Here is a 20,746-nt window from a genome sequence, read left to right on the forward strand (position 1 = left end):
TGTTTACATTGATGGGCGTGTACTCTTGCGTTGTGGCCTGGAGTGCGTTCAATTCCGTTAATCGTTTGCTATGTTGAGTGACGGTTTGTACTGAACAACACGTTTCCCCAAAACGGTGCACACTGCCCACCGTTCTTCAACAACTTTTGAGGTACGTTTGCTCCCGTTTCGTGGGTGTGGCCAACTATTATCTATTATATTGACAAGATAGTCGAGTGACCGCTCTAACAATGCAAATACATGTCCTCAAAGATGGAAGGCAGGCGGGAGGAGACGAGATAACTGTGATGCGCTGTCTGACGGGGAAGGAGTGGGGGGCTGGGCGTTCCTCATTGAAGACCATGTATGTTGCATTGATCCGATCTGTAATAGACTATGGTAGTATAGCATAAGGTTCGGCAGCCCGGCCTCACTGGAAAGGCTAGATGTCATATAGGGGCAAGGACACAGAATATGTAGTGGGGCGTTTCGGACGTCCCCAGTGGCTGCATTACAGGTGGAGATAGGAGATATGCCATTGCAGAGTAGGAGACAGCAGCTGGCAATGAATTATTGGGTCAACATACACGGACATGGAGTGTCTCATCCTGCGAAAGGGATTTTACAGGCATGCTGGGAACATGAGCGAAGACAGAACACAAGCTTTGGGTGGGTGGGTAATACCCAGGCGAAGGAGATGGGACTGTATGGAAGGGAGTTTAGTCCAACAGTAGTTATTCCTGTAAATCCACCATGGTTACTCCCGCCACCAGTAGTTGATCTAGAAGTGTTGGAGAGACTACAGAAAGATAGGGAGGGTGTTGATCCACCTGATTTCTTTAAGAGACGTCTGGAAACTGTGTATCAGGATTTTGTGGCCATTTACACAGATGGTTCAAAAGATCCAAGGACAGGACGTACTGGGTCAGAATTTGTAGGGCCGGAATGTCGGGTGGAAGTCAGGAAACGTATAACAGATCATCTGGCTGTATATACAGCGGAGCTTATGGCCATACTATTGGCCTTGCAGTGGGTGGAGGAAATCAATAAAGACAGAGTAGTTATTTGCTCTGATTCATGTGCAGTGTTAATGAGTCTCCAGTCCTTTAGCTCACGTAGCATACAAGACCTGCTTTATGAGGTGCTAGAAACCCATGGCAGGAATAAAAAGATGGGTATTCAGATAAGATGTACTTGTGTCCCAGCCAATGTGGGGGTGGAGGGGAACGAGGCAGTAGATGAACAGGCTAAACAAGCACTTAGTAGTGGGGATGTTGATGTTGAAGTTTCAATGAGCAAGGCAGAGGCAAAAAGACTGATATATTCAGTGATGGTGCAGAGATGGCAGGAGCAGTGGAATAGAGATAATAAGGGAAGGCATTTATTTCAAGTACAGAGGAAAGTCGGGGAGGGAAGGACGGCAGGAGGGGACAGAAGAGAGGAGGCTATTTTTACAAGATTAAGGGTGGGACACATCCAGTTGAATAAGACATTAAATGTGACAGGAAAGCATCCAACAGGAAAATGTGATTATTGTCAGGAAAAACAGACCGTGGAGCATGTATTGCTACATTGTGGGCAGTATCAGAGGGAAAGAGAGAGGATGAGATCTAGTATGAGGGAGAAGGGGATACAGGAAATTAGTTTAAAGAGTATATTGAGTAGAACGTCATTAGATATAATCTCAAATATTTTTATGTATTTTTTAAGAGCAACGGGGGCTGCCAGGTGCAGTCTCTGGCCCACACTCCAGTACAGTAGGTGGCGGTAATGCACCATAACGTTGGATGCCAACCGCCGATAAACCCCACTGAAGAAGAAGAAGAAGAAGAGGAGACAGCTCAAGTGGGACCATTCTAGACCATGAGAGGGTAGATACCAGGGAAGCACGACTGCCCTCTCGCATTGAGGATTATAATTTGAAGGCCAACCACGGTACTTTACTACAGATGTACAGTTGAAGTCGGAAGTTTACATACACTTAGGTTGGAGTCATTAAAACTTGTTTTTCAACCACTCCACACATTTCTTGTTAACAAACTATACAGTGGGGAAAAAAAGTATTTAGTCAGCCACCAATTGTGCAAGTTCTCCCACTTAAAAAGATGAGAGAGGCCTGTAATTTTCATCATAAGTACACGTCAACTATGACAGACAAAATGAGAAAAAAAATCCAGAAATCACATTGTAGGATTTTTAATGAATTTATTTGCAAATTATGGTGGAAAATAAGTATTTGGTCAATAACAAAAGTTTCTCAATACTTTGTTATATACCCTTTGTTGGCAATGACACAGGTCAAACGTTTTCTGTAAGTCTTCACAAGGTTTTCACACACTGTTGCTGGTATTTTGGCCCATTCCTCCATGCAGAGCTCCTCTAGAGCAGTGATGTTTTGGGGCTGTCGCTGGGCAACACGGACTTTCAACTCCCTCCAAAGATTTTCTATGGGGTTGAGATCTGGAGACTGGCTAGGCCACTCCAGGACCTTGAAATGCTTCTTACGAAGCCACTCCTTCGTTGCCCGGGCGGTGTGTTTGGGATCATTGTCATGCTGAAAGACCCAGCCACGTTTCATCTTCAATGCCCTTGCTGATGGAAGGAGGTTTTCACTCAAAATCTCACGATACATGGGCCCATTCATTCTTTCCTTTACACGGATCAGTCGTCCTGGTCCCTTTGCAGAAAAACAGCCCCAAAGCATGATGTTTCCACCCCCATGCTTCACAGGAGGTATGGTGTTCTTAGGATGCAACTCAGCATTCTTTGTCCTCCAAACACGACGAGTTGAGTTTTTACCAAAAAGTTCTATTTTGGTTTCATCTGACCATATGACATTCTCCCAGTCCTCTTCTGGATCATCCAAATGCACTCTAGCAAACTTCAGATGGGCCTGGACATGTACTGGCTTAAGCAGGGGGACATGTCTGGCACTGCAGGATTTGAGTCCCTGGCGGCGTAGTGTGTTACTGATGGTAGGCTTTGTTACTTTGGTCCCAGCTCTCTGCAGGTCATTCACTAGGTCCCCCCGTGTGGTTCTGGGATTTTTGCTCACCGTTCTTGTGATCATTTTGACCCCACGGGGTGAGATCTTGCGTGGAGCCCCAGATCGAGGGAGATTATCAGTGGTATTGTATGTCTTCCATTTCCTAATAATTGCTCCCACCGTTGATTTCTTCAAACCAAGCTGCTTACCTATTGCAGATTCAGTCTTCCCAGCCTGGTGCAGGTCTACAATTTTGTTTCTGGTGTCCTTTGACAGCTCTTTGGTCTTGGCCATAGTGGAGTTTGGAGTGTGACTGTTTGAGGTTGTGGACAGGTGTCTTTTATACTGATAACAAGTTCAAACAGGTGCCATTAATACAGGTAACGAGTGGAGGACAGAGGAGCCTCTTAAAGAAGAAGTTACAGGTCTGTGAGAGCCAGAAATCTTGCTTGTTTGTAGGTGACCAAATACTTATTTTCCACCATAATTTGCAAATAAATTCATTAAAAATCCTACAATGTGATTTTCTGGATTTGTTTTTCTCAATTTGTCTGTCATAGTTGACGTGTACCTATGATGAAAATTACAGGCCTCTCTCATCTTTTTAAGTGGGAGAACATGCACATTTGGTGGCTGACTAAATACTTTTTTTCCCCACTGTAGTTTTGGCAAGTCGGTTAGGACATCTACTTTGTTCATGACACAAGTAATTTTCCCAACAATTGTTTACAGACAGATTATTTCACTTATAACTCACTGTATCACAATTCCAGTGGGTCAGAAGTTGACATACACTAAGTTTACTGTGCCTTTAAACAGCTTGGAAAATTCCAGAAAATTATGTCATGGCTTTAGAAGCTTCTGATAGGCTAATTGACATCATTTGTGTCAATTGGAGGTGTACCTGTGGATGTATTTCAAGGCCTACCTTCAAACTCAGTGCCTCTTTGCTTGACATCATGGGAAAATCAAAAGAAATCAGCCAAGACCTCAGAACAAGAATGTGTAGACCTCCACAAGTCTGGTTCATCCTTGGGAGCAATTTCCAAACATCTGAAGGTACCACGTTCATCTGTACAAACAATAGTAGGCAAGTATAAACACCATGGGACCACGCAGCCGTCATACCGCTCAGGAAGGAGACGTGTTCTGTCTAATAGAGATGAACGTACTTTGGTGCGAAAAGTGCAAATCAATCCCAGAACAACAGCAAAGGACCTTGTGAATATGCTGGAGGAAACAGGTACAAACATATCTATCATACCCTGATGAAGACAGCTTGTCTGTCGAAACGTTGGTTATTAGGATATTAAATTATTGCATCTGAGCTCCGAGAGTGTGCGGCTTTCCTTTTCTTTTTCAAGTGTTTTACGCCATCAGCCAGCACCTCGCCTAAATAGGTGTGCGTTTCACAAACATCACAAACATATCTATATCCACAGTAAAACGAGTCCTATATCGACATAACCTGAAAGGCCGCTCAGCAAGGAAGAAGCCACTGCTCCAAAACCACCATAAAAAAGCCAGTCTACAGTTTGCAACTGCACATGGGGACAAAGATCATACTTTTTGGAGAATTGTCCTCTGGTCTGATGAAACAAAAATAGAACTGTTTGGCCATAATAACCATTGTTATGTTTGGAGGAAAAAGGGGGTAGCTTGCAAGCCGAAGAAAAACATCCCAACCGTGAAGCACCGGGGTGGCAGCATCATACTGTGGGGGTGCTTTGCTGCAGGAGGGACTGGTGCACTTCACAAAATAGATGGCATCATGAGGAAGGAAAATTATGTGGATATATTGAAGCAACTTCTCAAGACATCAGTCAGGAAGTTAAAGCTTGGTCGCAAATGGGTCTTCCAAATGGACAATGACCTCAAGCATACTTCCAAAGTTGTGGCAAAATGGCTTAAGGTCAACAAAGTCAAGGTATTGGAGAGGCCATCACAAAGCCCTGACCTCAATCCTATAGAAAATGTGTGGGGGGAACTGAAAAAGCGTGTGCGAGCAAGGAGGCATACAAACCTGACTCAGTTACACCAGCTCTGTCAGGAGGAATGGGCCAAAATTCACCCAACTTATTGTGGGAAGCTTGTGGAAGGTTACCCGACACGTTTGACCCAAGTTAAACAATTTAAAGGCAATGCTACCAAATACTAATGGAGTGTATGTAAGCTTCTCACCCACTCCCGCGACCGGGAGACCCATGGGCGGCGCACAATTGGTCCAACTTCGTCCAAGGTGGGAGGGTTTGGCCGGCAGCGATGTGGGTTTGTTTCCCACGGGGGGCCAGTATGAGAAAAAAACAAAAACATGTATGCATTCACTAACTGTAAGTCGCTCTGGATAAGAGCGTCTGCTAAATGACTAAAATGTAAAATAAATCATTCTCTCTACTATTATTCTGACATTTCACATTCTTAAAATAAGGTGGTGATCCTAACTGACCTAAGACAGGGAATTTTTACTAGGATTAAATGTCAGGAATTGTGAAAAACTGAGTTTAAATGTATTTGGCTAAAGTGTATGTAAATTTCCGACTTCAACTGTATGTCCTTGAACTGATTACTTTAAAATCACACACAGACGAAGATAAAAGCATAATTTAGTTGCTAATGGCAGCCTGCAATACCTCGTTCTGCCTTCAATTTGAGATACTCAATGAGAAGGGGCATTACGAAGGCGGCGGTTTGGCACGGCTGTGCTGTGACTGGGTCAGAGATGGTAGGAGATAGTGATGGAGAAGAAAGTTAAGCAAGTATTGAGCATAGCGGTACAAATAAAGGGGGGAGTAGGAAAGAGAAAAAGAAAGCAGGAGAGAAAGGAGTAGGGGTTTGAAGGGGAGTGAGAGGTCTATTGAGGCGGAGGAAGTTTGAGGAGAGCAATAGTTTCCAACACTAGCGGCAGTTCGGAGGTAGAGAGTACCGAGGAAGGGCAAGATAAGTTGCGAGGGGAGCATGGAGGTGAGGAAGATCATAAAGTTATTCTGAAGTTTAGGGAGGAAGGGGGAGTTGGGCCGATAAGGTTGATGGCTGTGATAAAATAGTTGATTGGGGAAGTTGTCAATGCTAAAGTGTTAAGATATGGGAGCCTGTTGGTGTTCTGTAAGGACATGGCACAGAAGGAAAAAGCTCTCCAGAAGGAAAAAGCCATGGGGTGAAGCAAATAGGGTATGCTAAGTGGTGTCGAGCAGCTGGACTGATCAAGCAGGGAAGCGGTGGATTAAAGGGGTGATTAACAGGAGTGCCTGTGAGTGTTGGCACTAAAGAGGTACGCGACATCTTGAGAGGAGGCACTCTATTGAATGTCCAAAGGTTGCAAGCAACAAGGGGTGGAGTTAGGGTAGATAGCCCGTCTATACTGTTACACTTCAAGGACAGGGTACTGCCAAATAAAGTAACCATAGGATATATGAGTTATTATGTGAGGGTTTACGTACCAAAGCCTTTAAGATGTTATAACTGCCAGAGGTTTGGGCATGTGGCAACAGCCTGTAAAGAGAAAAAGGTGTGGAGGGGAGCATGAGGATAGGAAGTGTGGGGATGGTGTACAACCCAAGTGCTGCAGCTGTGGGGGTGCTCATAGTGTGGCATGTGGTGGGTGTGAGGAAATTAAGCAGACAGTGGAGGTGCAACAAGTGAGAGTGGAGAGAAGGGTGTCATGCTGAGGCAGTGAGGGTGGTCCAGGGAGGTACAGGTTCAAGGGAGAGATGGGTAGGAGCGTATAGACCGGCGATTACGGGGCAGGTGGGCGGTGATATGGTGTGTATATATAGATAAGAGAAAGCTGGTGAGGTTCATAGCAGGAGCTATCAATACCACTGCTAAAGTAGAGTCTAAAACAGAGAGGATTCAGCTAATAGTAAAAGAGGCTGGGAGACATCTGATTGTGACAGGGTTGACATGGGAAGAGGTTTGAGATTAACTCAATCAGCCGATGGTGGAGTCATGTATTACTGGATCTTAGTTATGATGGTAGTACTACAATGGAATGCTCGAAGCCTGTTGGCTAATGGCCAGGAGTTCAAGCAGTTCATTATGGATATTCCAGCTAAGCCTGATGTGATTTGTGTGCAGCAAACATGGCTCAAACCGACTTTGGAGTTTATCATACAGGAATATGTAATGGTTAGCGGGGGGGGGGGGGGGGGATGTGCCACCTTCATAAAGCAAGGACTTCCTTACAGGATGCTAAGCAAAGGTATTGAACAGGAATATGTGGTGGTGGAGGTGTGGTTGAGAGGAGGGGTGGTAGTGAACTACTATAATCAGTGTCAGATATTGGACCTGGAAGTGCTGGAGAAGGTGGAGGGCCAGGATAGAAGTAGGGTAATATGGTGTCGGGATTTTAATGCCCACAACACGCTATGGGGGGGAAACGGATGGATGGAAATCGCCAAGTGATGGAAAATATGATAGAAATGAAAGATCTGGTGTGCCTGAATGATGGCTGAGGGGCCAGGATTGATGTAGCCACAGGGACAGAGTCTACCTTGGACCTCCCTCTGGTATCTAGTGCGATGGCAGGAATCTGTGAGTGGGATATATGGGAGGAGTCAACAGTAGGGAGTGATCATTACCGCATAGTATGCACAGTAGGGAGGAGGTGGTGTCAGTGGATGGAGTAGGCAAGTGGGTGTTTGGAAGGGCAAAGTGGGATCAGTTTCAGGAGCTGAGTGAGCAGGTGATGGCTCAGGTGGATATGAGAGGGGATGTGGATAGTATGAATAACTGGGTGAGAATAGCTTTAATGGGGGCAGTTACTGAGAAATGTGCCATATATAGTCAGGATATAGGCAATTTTGACTTTGGCTGTGGTAAAGGAGTGGGTGTGTCGAAAGCGCTCTGCAATAGAGCACCACAGTGGAGGTGTCATAATACCCATAAAACCTAGCAGTCAAACAGGGAAATGGTTCCAATCATTTTTCCCCCATTTATTTTTCCCATAGGGGATTTTCGAAACACTTAAAGGAAGGACTGTGTTTCGTGTAGGCTTACCCTGGCGTGAAGTTTTGATAACCATGTCAATCTCTCTCGGACAAGGTGACTTTTATCATATGGGGAAAATGAATGGTGGAAAAATTATTGGAACCATTTCCCAGTTTGACTGCTAGGTTTTATGGGTATTATGACTCATACTGTGATACTCTATAGGTTAGAATATTTGTTTTCTTCCGTTTCTTACCACGCAACTACCATACATTGAGCTACCATAACAGAGTTTGGACTTCTGTTCTGAAGCCAGAGGATGAGTCTGAGTCGTATTTGACTGTTAGTTTTACACAAATAATCTTCAGTTATAAAACGGCCGATTTGTTAATGTTTTTATAAAAAGTACTGTTGATGGCTGTACTGTTGCTTCAAGCGTTGTATGCGTGTGCTTACTGTGACTGTCACCCTGATACTAGGTAGCTACTTCCCACTCCGTTGCCGGACAGTAGTGCTTGTCAAGCAGGAGCGAATGGCATTGTGTTATGGTGTTGTTGCCATTCATGCCCTCCCCATTGAGTAGACTGTATGTGCATGTATCAAGGTGACATCTAGATGGTTATCAATATTAGTTATTTATTGTGTAGGCTGCTATCCTACTTGAAATAAAATTGCCATTTTGACACGATCGTGATGTCAGGTCTCAGGTCGGCATGCATGTCCATACAACACCGGTGCAATGGTCACCGGCTTCTCAACTCGTCATGCAGCCCAATCAGCCACACAAAATGGTCTTGAGTGGCAACAAATCTGCCCAATTAGCTGATTTGCTTTCCATACAGCCACTACTTTCGACACAACCACTTGCTCATACTCTGGTCACCATATAGACAAAGACAGCCGAGGTGATAGAGTAACGACCCTGGAATAAAAATAAAATGTGTGTGGGTGGAGAGAGGGTTGGTTTTACAAGTTTACTCGCTCTGGATTGTCAATACTGCATGTATTCTTGGCTATCGTGCCATGGCTGTGTCAAAGTCGATTGTAAGTTAAACTTAGGCATCACACTACCCATAAAGGAATACCTAAGACTCATTTTTACTGTGGCCGTTAGAATCTATGTTCCTTTTTCCTTCTTCCTTTTCTGTCGGAATAAAACAGGACATAATGAGGATTACATGAAATATGTCTTCCATGTAATGGACATAAAGAACTGGTCTTGCGATATATATAGGTTGTTTTCACTTAATTTTTTCAAAAATGTTCGAACAATTGGATCTATGCTGGGCTGACATGCTTATAGCCTTGCTAGGACTTTCTAAATATGAGCACGCATGTATAACATTGTGCTGTTATTATTTCTATTAATATGATCTATTCTTGTTATTATTATTATTTTCTGACTGTTTTCCATGTTATTTGGTTAGTTCTCTTAAAAAGTACCCTCATAGATATTCAATAGACCTACGGGGCTTTGAATGTGTTAGTGAAGGGTGGCAGTATTGAATTGTGTTATCATGGGACTGCCCATATTTCCCTCTGGCCTACGCCAAGGGTTTGCCTTAGGACGCAAAGGTGCGTCATGAGTCAGGGAGATGGTCTGATGGTCTTAGTGACAATAGACCTAGATATGGGGGAGGCTTTAGTGGGTGGAATATTAGGACAATTGGAGGTTTACAAAGTTGCAGCTACAGTATGCTTTACAGTGCAAATATTATGGTACAGCTATATGGACACTTATCATCATGGTGCTTTTTAATGGTAAGTTTACAAACATTGGTTGTGTTAAGTATAATTGAAACTTGGGTATCATTATGGTAAGTGGGAAAATAAGTATAGCCAGTTACAATTGTAATGGCTTAGCAGATCATAAAAAAAGATACATTTCTACCTGGCTAAAAGATAAATAATATAATATCTATTGTTTACAGGAAACTCACTACAAATATAGATGAGGTTGGGTGGGAAAAGGACTGGGAGGGAGAAATATATGTTTGTCATGGGCAAAGAAACTCAAAAGGGGTGATTATACTAATTAATACACATTTTGATCCGATTGTGCAAACAGATCCTCAAGGAAGATGGATTCTTTTAAATATGCTATTGGACCAAAAACAGATCTGGCTAATTAATCTATATGGGCCAAATAATGATGATCCACACTTCTACAAAAATATATATAATAATCTATTGAGCTCACAAGCAACGAATGAATCTATTATTAAGGTGGGAGATTATAATACGGTTTTAAGTACCTCAATGGATCGTATAGGAAATCACACTACAAACTATCACCCTCAAGCACACTTAAGGAGATCACAAATATCATGGATACATTAGAACTAGTGGATATATGAAGGCTGAAAACCCCTGACCTAGTGAGGTATACATGTAGGAGGCTTAATCAAGCTAGCCGTCTTGATTACTTTCTGGTCTCATTCTTGCTGGCATCAAAAGTTTTAAAAGTATTAATAGGAGACCGAATGCGATCGGACCACCATCTAATTGGCCTCCATATAACTGTTATAGAATTTCCATGTGGACGGGGATATTGAAAATGTAATGAAAGTCTATTGGATGACAATTTGTTCTTAACTAAGACAAAATAATTCATAATTGACTTTTTTCTGCACAACATAGGTACAACAGATCCCCTTATTGTATGTGACACTTTTAAATGTACTTTTAGAGGCCATTCAATACAATACTCATCATTAAAACAAAAGCAGCTTAGGTCAAAAGAGATTAGACTAATAAAGGAAATAGAGGAAATAACTGTGCAGGTAGATGGTAATGGAAACTGTACTATAGAGGCACAAAATAGGTTAGAATTGGAGGTACTTATTCAAGAACGATCAAGCGTAATGTAGTACAAAAGAAAGCGAATTGGATGGAAAATTGTGAAAAATGCAAAATAATTATTCAATCTTCAACATAGAAATGCTACAAAAAATGTTTTACCAGAAACTCGTTACAAATGATACATCCATGATTCACCAAATTATATTTTGAAAGAGGAAGCTAAATATTTTTTGCATATGTTTTCTTTTCAGTCTCCTCCATTTCCACTGAATGATGTTAACTGTAAGGATTTATTTCCTAATAATAATGTAAAATTACCAAATTTACAGAAAGACCTGTGTGAAGGCCAACTTACAGAAGAGGAACTTTTTGAGGCAATTCAATCTTTTCAGTCTGGAAAAACACCAGAGCTTGATGGTATAACAGTAGAGGTATATCAGACCTATTTTTATGTACTCAAAGATCCATTATTAGCATGTTTTAACTACTCCTATAAAAATAGTAGACTTTCAGGTACTCAACAAGAAGGTCTGATTTCATTACTACTAAAACAAGACCCAGGTGGTAAGTATAAAGATCCAGTCCATTAAAAAAAACTGGAGGCCTCTTACACTTCAATGTTGTGATGCGAAAATCCTGGCGAAATGCATAGCACATAAAATGAAAAAGGTTTTACCAGATATTGTTCATCCTGATCAGACAGATTTTTAACATGGACAATATATTGGAGATAATATACAATTGAACATTATGAAACATCAAAGATACCAGGCCTGGTCTTTATAGCAGATTTTGAAAAGGCATTTGATAAAGTACGACTAGGATTTATATATAAATGCCTAGATTACTTTAATTTTGGTGAGTCTCTTATACAATGGGTTAAAGTTATGTACAGCAACCACAGATGAAAATAGTTAATAATGGTTACTTCTCAGAAAGTATTGAGCTTTTAAGAGGAGTAAAACAAGGCTGTCCATTATCTCCATATCTATTTATTATGGCCATTGAAATGCTAGCTATTAAAATTAGATCCAACAAGAACACCAAGGGGTTAGAATTCCAGGGGATAAAACAAAAGTGTCAATGTATGCCGATGACTCAAGTTTTTTCTTAAGTCCGCAATCTGGATCCCTGCACAGTCTCATTGAAGATCTTGATCACTTTTCTAGCCTCTCTGGACTAAAACCTAATTATGACAAGTGTACCATATTATGTATTGGATCGTTAAAAGACACAGTGTTTACACTACCTTGTAGTTTACCAATAAAATGGGTGGATGGTGAAGTAGACATACTTGGTATTCACATCTCAACAAATATAAATGAATTTACCACAATCAATTTCAATAGAAAGTTTGCAAATATAGATAAGATTCTGCAACCATAGAGAGGGGAATATTTGTCTATTTATTGAAAAATTACATTGATTAACTCTTTGGTCCTATCACAGTTTACTTACTTACTAATGGCACTGCCTACGCAAGACGACTCGTTTTTGAAATCATATGAGCAAAAAATATTTCATTTTATTTGGAATGCTAAGCCAGACAAAATTAAATGTGCCTATTTATATAATGAATATGAGTTTGGGGGGCTAAAATGATTAAATATTAAAGCTTTAAACCTCTCACTAAAAGCTTCACTCATAGGTTATACTTAAACTCAAAATGGTTCTCCAGTAGATTATTAAGAAAGGCTCATCCGTTGTTCAAAAATGGCCTTTTTGCCTTTATACAGATTACAACTTCTCATTTCCGACTAATTGAAAATGAAATTTTGTTTAAAGTATCGCCCTTTCTTAAACAAACCATACAAAGCTGGTTACAATTTCAGTTTTATCCTCCAGAAAAGATAGAACAAATATTGGGATCTGCTCAATCCAAACTTACAACCAACTGATTGGAGCATTACCACAAAAATGGAGGAGGCAAGTGGAAAAGGGAGAAGTTAGGGAACTTGTTTGCCTGCCATATATTAAAGATACAAATTGACTTAAAGGAATTGGCATAAATAGAGAAATATACCAGTTTGATTTGACGACAAAAATGTTGACCGCTGTGTTGCAATGTAAATGGGAAGAGATTTTCGATGTACCGATTCTATGGCACATGGTTTATGAACTGGTACAAAGTACAACACTTGATTCAACACTTCGAGTTTTTCAATTTAAATTATTATACAAAATTCTTGCCACCAACAGAATGCTATATACTGTATATATATGGGGCATACAACAATCTCAGCTCTGTAGATTTTGCTGCGAATCATTTATTCTGGTATTGCCCCTATGTAGCTTGTTTCTGGTCACAGGTTCAGGATTGGTTAAAAAATCACAACATTCACTTAAAATTAAACTTACAAATAGCAGTGTTGGGCGATTTGGAAAGCCATAGTCAGTCAATAAATAATATAATAATACTCGTAGGAAAAGTTTTCATCTTTAGCTCACAATCTGTGGATACTATACGATTAGAAAGGTTCAAGATTTATGTAAAACATCACAGCACAATTTAAACATATATATTAATAACTAACCCAAGATAGTTAATCTGTGTCGTTTACAGTGTGAGCAAATGAAGCATAGTGGGCAGAACAAGCAAGGAGGTGGGCAAAGCCAAGCAAGAGCTAGCGAGATCCTATTGGCGCGTTGTAGCATTATTTGCATATTTCCGTTAGGGAACGTCTCCTCTGTGAAGTGCGAGTGTGCACAACTCAATTCGATCTTACACTCCTTCAAATAAGGCTATTTTTAAAACTTTGGCAAGTCTATAAAACTTAGTGCACTGTGTTCGTAAGAGATTTTCGTTTTGGGAACAGAAATGTATTGAGATCAGATGTTTCATCGATGAGAAAATTAGCACGTAGGGCAAGTTTCACCTAGTTCCATCCTTTCCCACTACCCGCTACTGGATTTCCCCTCACTACCATATTTGGTGCTGAGAAAATGTTCTAAACAGATGCTTCAGCTTTATAGACCCTGTCTGGGTTTCCCCTTCTGTCTGTGATATTGGGCTGCAGCTACCCATACTTGGAAGATGGTAACATGCTGAAATGACACTTCCTGATCTTCAAGTGCGCCACTGAGTGTTCTCATAGGAAACGCCATCTCATGGGGTGACGCCATTCATGGCTTCGTCCATATTTTTTACAGTCTATGGCAGATACGTTGTGAACAACAGGTGCCTGGTTTGTACTTGCAAAAAAGCTATACTGGTAAATACAACTTTACAAGCAACCGAAAAAAAATAAAAAATATATATATCGTTTTTGACCATGTCCACCTCTTCGGCACCTCCATCAATAAAATCACTCATTACTGCCACTCACAGAAGAATCACCTTAAGGAATTTCCTTTTTACCCCGTACAGTTGGTGGCGGTAATGCATAATAAATATTGGATGCTAACCGCCGTTAAACTTCACCAAAGAAGAAGACGCACAGCCTGTGGATTTGGCGTATGCGTACTTGGTCAAAAACAATACCTAGTCTTTTCATACAAGGCATTCTTTCGGTTGCGTGTAAATGTGTGTTTACATACAGGGCGGGACTACAGTAAATTAAGATAGTTGCTCAGCGAAACGCCATATTTGGTGAGTAACGAACGTATTTTTACATTCTAACGTTTGCCGAGCTGTCTAATGGAAACATGTATGGTAGCTTTCTGGGCTAGAAAGGGGACTCGTCATATTCATCTTCTCCTCTGCCCAGATAGATACTGGTTCAGTCTAAATGCAAATTCTATGAATGTAAAGGCAAAGTTTGTATAGTAGGCTACTCATTTCATTATCAAAAGTCGAGCATTGTATTGTAATGGTCATTTATGCGTGATCTTTGTTGTACTGCATAAGTGAGACGATTGAGGAATTACACACAGTAGCTTACTTGCTGCTCTCCAGATTTCAGCTACAATGGAGGCTTTACCACCATGGCCCAAGGGGAAGAAGCTGGTTCACCTGGATCTGAAAGGAGCCCCTCCTAGAATTGATTACCTGCACAAGGTAATGGCACCGCTCTCCTATCTCTGCCTTATTTGTGTGTTGATTGTTGAATGCAAGAGGTCTGTCTGACCTGTCCTTTTTCTCTTTCCTCTCTCTCCAGCTGATTGGTATTTTTGCTGGTCTGGGTGCTGACGGTCTATTGGTGGAGTATGAAGACATGTTCCCCTATGAAGGAGAGCTGAAGGTGCTGCAATCCACTCAGCATTCACCATACAGGTTGGGCTATACACATCCACCATACAGGTTGGCCTATACACATCCACCATACAGGTTGGCCTAGAGCCAATCACTGATAACAACTCTTATCCTCGAACATCACTATCTTGGCCTTTCTAGAAAGTGGAAAAAAAGAAAAAATGGTTCTTACTGGCAGGTAATGATTCTCTTCTCTGCTGCAGTCGTGAGGAGGTCCTGTCTATTCAGGAAGTGGCCAAGTCCCAAGGGTTAGAGGTCATTCCTCTGGTGCAGACGTTTGGACACATGGAGGTGAGAGAGAGAGGGAACACATATCTGCCTCCCACCTGTTCATATCATACCCCAATTAATAATGGGAGAGATTGAGGCCAATTTATGTGGTTGTATTGTCTTGGTATCTTTGATATTATTTTCTTTCTTTGCCTCCTTTCTCACCCACTCTCTCACTGAACTTCTCACTCCCTCTTTCCCCCCTCTCTGTCAGTTTGTGTTGAAGCACAAGTCGTTGTGGGGGCTGAGGGAGGTGGGCCACTGCCTGGGCACTCTGAACCCCCACAGAGAGGAGGGTGTGAGGCTGGTAGAGGAGATGCTTCGCCAGGTGGTGGAGCTCCACCCAAGCAGCACCAGCCTGCACATTGGAGCTGATGAGGTGAGGCATGGTATTTTGATCCTTTTGGAATTCAAAAAAAGTGCAGACGAAGGAGAGGAGATGAGGAAAGGAAGCCATATTGAGATGCATACCAGATTTAAATAGCTTTCTAATGATGGACAATGCATGACACCCCTTTAATTGAATGCCTTTTCCCTCCACCATACCTGTCATGCGTCCTCAGGTCTACCTGCTAGGTGAGGGGGAGGAGTCTAGACGCTGGCTGAGCACACCTGGCCGTACGGTACAGCAGCTGTTCCTCAGTCACGTGACTAGGGTAGCAAAGGGTGTCAGGGAGGCGTGGCCTAACCTCAACATGATCATGTGGGACGACATGCTGAGAGGGATGGACCACAACACACTGAAAGGTCAGGGTACAGGCTCTTAAAGTGATAGTTCTGCAAAGTTACACAATCATTTCAATGTTTTAGCCTGAAAGTAGTCTATGGGCCAGAAAAGTCTGTAATCCACCCCTAACATTTGCTTTTTTGACCTGTTTGCCAGGCAGTGGTCTAGTAGGATTGGTCCAGCTGATGCTGTGGGACTACAACCCCACCCTAGATGTGGAAAACACTGGTAAGAACTAGTGGTTTTACTAGAACAGTTTCGCTATGCACATAGACAAACACTATTTGTGCTTAATGTCAATGTTTCCCATCTCCCCCTTTCCCCTCTCCAGTAAATCTATTGGAGAGGTACAGTGGTGCAGGGCTGTCAGAGCTATGGGCAGCCAGTGCCTTCAAAGGCTCTACTACCGTCCACACCTGTGTGACCAGCACACAGAGACATGTGGACAACCATCTACAGTGGCTACAGGTGGCAGCAGCCCAGCCTGAAGGCATACACATGCTGGGCATTGCCCTCACTGGCTGGCAGAGGTGAGATGGAGAGAATTCACTGGATTATAAACTTATTTTCATCTAGATTATATTGTCATAGGGCCTAATCCTAATTTGAGATCCATAGTCAGACTTTTGCATAAATCATGGGACATTTGTGCCGAAATGTATGACGTTATGATTTAGCCATAGTCTATTTAATAATCTTGTTTCAACAATAGGTATGACCACCTGTCTGTGCTATGTGAGTTGCTGCCCTTAGCTCTGCCCTCCCTGGCCTCCTGTCTACAAATACTCACACATGGTCAGTACTTTCCTCCAAATACACTTTGATTTGATGTGATCCTTGAGGTATTGTAATGGTACCTGACCCATGTTGATGGTTGTTCTGTGTGTGCTACAGGCCAGTTCAGCCCGGAGGCTCAGAGCAGGGTGACAGAGAGTTTGGGTATCTCTTCTGTAGAGGTGGAAACCATGGAAAGGTGAGAGAGAGACCCTTCATAACAGAATATGCTCCTCTGTTATAATTGGATTGTTTTTAATCCTAAAAGTGTCTCTGTCTCTCTATGTGCCCTGCCCCAGCTCCTCTACAGGTGACTCTGAGCTGTTTCCAGGGAGGAGGTTGGCAGAGCTGGTCGTGGAACTAACAGCAATACTGCAGTCAGAAGAACTCCGCCATTTTGAAGACAACATGTGAGTGAAGCCAGTAGCCACATGGGCTGGAACTAAAGCCTACACACCATGTAGCACTCTAGGAAGAGGGTTGTTGACCACTGTAAGGCCACCAAAGGCACACATAATGATTTCTTGATTTTTACTATTAAATCGTTGAATTAAAAAGCTCTCTGACCTTGATACATATCGCTCTGTGGTTCTCAGGTTTGTGAGAGGCTGGTTCACTCCTTACCACAGACAGAGAAAGACAGTCAGCCCTCTTATTGCTCAACAGTTACAGAGTCAAGCCATGACGTAAGCATCTGAATGTTTATATTCCACCACAATTTATATGCTAACAAAGGTTTTTCGCTCCCTCATATAGTTAAAAAAATGAACCCTAACAACCCTTACCCTTGTTTCTTTCAACCACCTTCAGATTGTTGGCTCTTGTGGAGCAGAGAGTGGCGATGGTGAGGAAGGAGATGGTGCGTCTGTACCCAGCCTCCACAGCCCAGGAGTGGGTAGAGCAGCATGTCAGCCCCGTGGTGGCTCCCCTCCAGAGGGTCCTGGTGGACACCAGAGCCAGCCTACTGGAGATGGTACCCCAAAACGTCTCAGCTTCTATGGGTGGGCAGTAGGGCTTTGCCTGGGTCCCGTTGTGTGTGTTTGACAGAGAAAGAGATCTATCCGTGCAGACTTCATACAGTGAGGTCCAAGAGGTTGTGAGAAAATGGTTCCAAGATTATCAAAAAGCAACTTTTATTTAATTCCCTTTTTAACAAAAAAAAGCAAAGAAAAATGTATAAAAGTAAAAAAAAAGACAAGGCAAACCAGTACCTGCAGTCATCTAGCAGCACACACTAACCGGACACAAAATATCTCATGCATTATTTATTTCAAGCAACAGAAGGCATCTGCACTCACCTTCCTCTTGCCAACAGATGCAGTAGTTAATACAGTCCAGATACAATGCATTACAGTTTACCTGTCAAACATACATATTGTTATTAACACATTGGTCTATGGACAGGAATGTTACCTAAGACTGGTCTTTCATTTTGTATATAGGGCCAGACAGAATCTGTAGGTTTCCCTATGAATAATAAATCAAATTGATTTATAAAGCCCTTTTTACATCAGCAGATGTCACAAAGTGCTATACAGAAACCCAGCCTAAAACCCCAAACAGCAAGCAATTCAGATGTAGCAGCTGTTAGATTAAGTCCATTCTAGAGGTTTTGCCTCCCCAGATTCTGTCTGACCCTAGTAATAGGACCCATCAATGCTGAAAGACATGCAAGTATTTACTTTAACATAAAAACAGGCAAACATTCTTAACTGATCCCTGGAATGCTTGATTATAGTTTACAGTCACATGCATTCAGATGGATGGATGGTTGCAGTGAATAGAGACACTCCTACTAGACCAAGATTTTCACTTGGGAGGTCTCAAACACATTGTGTTCCCTAAACTGTGGGAATGTTTGAATGAGTATTTCACATAAATACTGATTACGTTTAAATAGAAAGGCACTGTAATTATGTGGTTGAGTCTAATACAGTTATTATACAGTAATGATGATTGTTTTAAGAACAGGCAACACACCAAACTATGATTTTGTTTAAATCTTCTGTGGAAAACTACCATTCTAGAGAGTATTTAAGGCAATTTACAGTATCTGGGATAATACTACGAAATGCTGTAAAATATATTTGGGTGCATTTCAAGGCTGCTGTGGCTTCCTCTCATCTCTTCTCCTTCTATTGCACTGAAGGTTCAAAGTCCCCCTCTTCTTCTGAGTCAGTGCTGGGGTCCAGTTAATCTTCCTCCCTGACTGCCTCTTCCTCCATGACTACCGCCTCCTCTTCCTCCTGCTCCCAGCGATACTGGAGCTCCTCCAGACCCAGGAAACGCTTGAGCAATGAAGCCACTGCCTCCACATCACTGACGGAGAGGGGGAAAGAACAGGATCAAACAACTAGTAGTGATCAAGCATAGACAGCATTAATATTTTGACAATCAAAACACTCAATACATTTGTCTGATTTTACTTCTGTTCCATACCATTCTACAATATTTTAAGTTCCTGGGAAACCTGTGTTCTGATCCTTTAAAACACAACATCTTCCATGTTAGATCTATTATAAGACTATCTCTTCCCCCTCCAGACCCCCAGTCGCACCTGCGTCCCACTCCCCCCATGGTGGCGCTCTGTGTAGGGGGTAGGAGAAACCTGTGACCAGTCGCAGCACCAGCAGGTAGCCCTTCCCCAGGTAGCGCACCTTCTCCTGAACACACACGTCACGCAGGTGCCTCATGTCCATCACCACTGAGAGACAGAGACAGAGACAGGAGGAGAGGAAGGGTGTGTAAGGGAGATAGGAGGAGCAGTAGAAGAAGGACAGAGACAGGGAGAGGGTGAGTTTGCGGAGGAAAATTCCTGTAGCTCTCCAAGACCACGGTTGAAGACCCCTGCGCTAACTTTCAATGTGAAAGTACAGGACACATTAGGTGATCATGTTCCTCACCTTTCTCCTGGCCTCTCCTACACATGGTGAGAATCAGGGCATACATACTGAAGGTCTTCAGCTCTATCACATTCTTGGTTTTATCAAACACTGCCTCCATGTTCTGCATGGCCACGAACAGACAGCCTGTCACGTAGAAAAGCTTCCACAGGAGACTGTCTGTAAAGACAAGAAAACAGAGGGATGAGAGACAGGCAGACATTTATTTTTTCATTCTGTCTTAATTATGTCAATGATGACTGGGATTCAAGACAGGGGACAGGCTGGCACTGGTGATGCCTGTAAATCAGGTTGTACCTGAGCTGTAGTTTGCACCTGCCAGGCCAATGGATGCAATACCTGAAATCAGAAAAAGGACCAAATGCTGGGTCAATTTGTTTTTATGACATTGCGTCCAAAGAAATAAACTCAGAAAATACACACACATCATGATCCTACCTACGAGCAGCGACCAGGAGCGGATGCCAGGCGATCTCTTCAGGTGTAACATGTTGGTGGTGTAGTCCTCTACCTGCATATACCCCATCTTATAGACCGACAGGCAGACATTACATTTTTTAATACAATATGGATAGGTAAACGCTATATAATATAGAAGAACCATTGCCTACTCTTCTAATTCTGTGGTTACTTCAAGGAAAGAGGGAAGTAGAACATGGCCATGTGGGTTCGATATTGAAGTTATGAATAATGATCACAGATTAATGGAAACCCGGATGTTTAAACAGGGAAATTGTTGGAGCTGAGGGAATGGGGAAGCAGATCTGAAATACAAAAGGCCATGTTTTACTTCTGACATATCCCCCCTTCTCCCTCTTTCCTTGAAGTAAACTCTTAGAACAAAAGTCCCAAAGAGCAGGGTTGCCAGGTCAAGCTAAAATGTCCAGACCAATGACCACTCAAAACGTGGCCAAAAGGCATGAAAACGAGGCGAAAAAAAATTCACAGCAAGAGGAGTTGCCATATTTATACAATAAACCCTTTTCCCATAATGTTATCGAGCCAATTAAGAAGGAATATCGTAGTAACTTGTAACGACGTTAGAAGCTAAATTCAGTTATCCTCAAAATAATAATTATTGCAAGCTGTGACATGATCAAATAAAGAATTTGAATTTGTCGCAAGAGAAAATATAATTTGCCCTTATTAAACTCGCCAGATCATTTTCCATCAATGGATGTCGATTT

At 42.2% G+C, this 20,746-nt stretch overlaps 2 protein-coding genes across 5 annotated transcripts; one reads left to right on the top strand and one right to left on the bottom strand.

Moving 5' to 3' along the window:
- Positions 1 to 10: 10 nt before the first annotated feature.
- hexd (hexosaminidase d) lies at positions 11 to 19,767 on the top strand. Of its 4 annotated transcripts, none has more exons than XM_084142263.1 (14): positions 11 to 151; positions 14,589 to 14,690; positions 14,791 to 14,906; positions 15,089 to 15,176; positions 15,370 to 15,534; positions 15,719 to 15,902; positions 16,039 to 16,110; positions 16,214 to 16,412; positions 16,595 to 16,677; positions 16,777 to 16,855; positions 16,956 to 17,066; positions 17,253 to 17,342; positions 17,467 to 17,657; positions 18,806 to 19,767. In XM_084142263.1, exons 2-14 carry the CDS (start codon positions 14,601 to 14,603, stop codon positions 18,850 to 18,852), a joined length of 1,515 nt encoding a protein of 504 aa, XP_083998389.1. In that variant the 5' UTR covers positions 11 to 151; positions 14,589 to 14,600; the 3' UTR covers positions 18,853 to 19,767. The 4 variants fall into 4 exon arrangements, with proteins under 4 accessions (XP_083998389.1, XP_083998388.1, XP_083998390.1 ...); XM_084142262.1 differs by lacking the exon at positions 11 to 151 and adding an exon at positions 14,100 to 14,282; XM_084142264.1 differs by lacking the exon at positions 11 to 151 and adding an exon at positions 14,126 to 14,282 and having other exon boundaries at positions 17,467 to 17,629; positions 18,806 to 19,122.
- LOC311101176 (cytochrome b-245 chaperone 1 homolog) lies at positions 19,173 to 19,761 on the bottom strand (the record flags this gene model as incomplete). Its single annotated transcript, XM_084142266.1, has 2 exons — positions 19,173 to 19,360; positions 19,560 to 19,761. 2 exons carry the CDS (start codon positions 19,759 to 19,761, stop codon positions 19,173 to 19,175), a joined length of 390 nt encoding a protein of 129 aa, XP_083998392.1.
- Positions 19,768 to 20,746: the final 979 nt, after the last annotated feature.

This window comes from Coregonus lavaretus (assembly GCF_964263955.1).
Source record: "Coregonus lavaretus genome assembly, chromosome: 25".
Lineage (NCBI taxonomy): Eukaryota > Metazoa > Chordata > Actinopteri > Salmoniformes > Salmonidae > Coregonus > Coregonus lavaretus.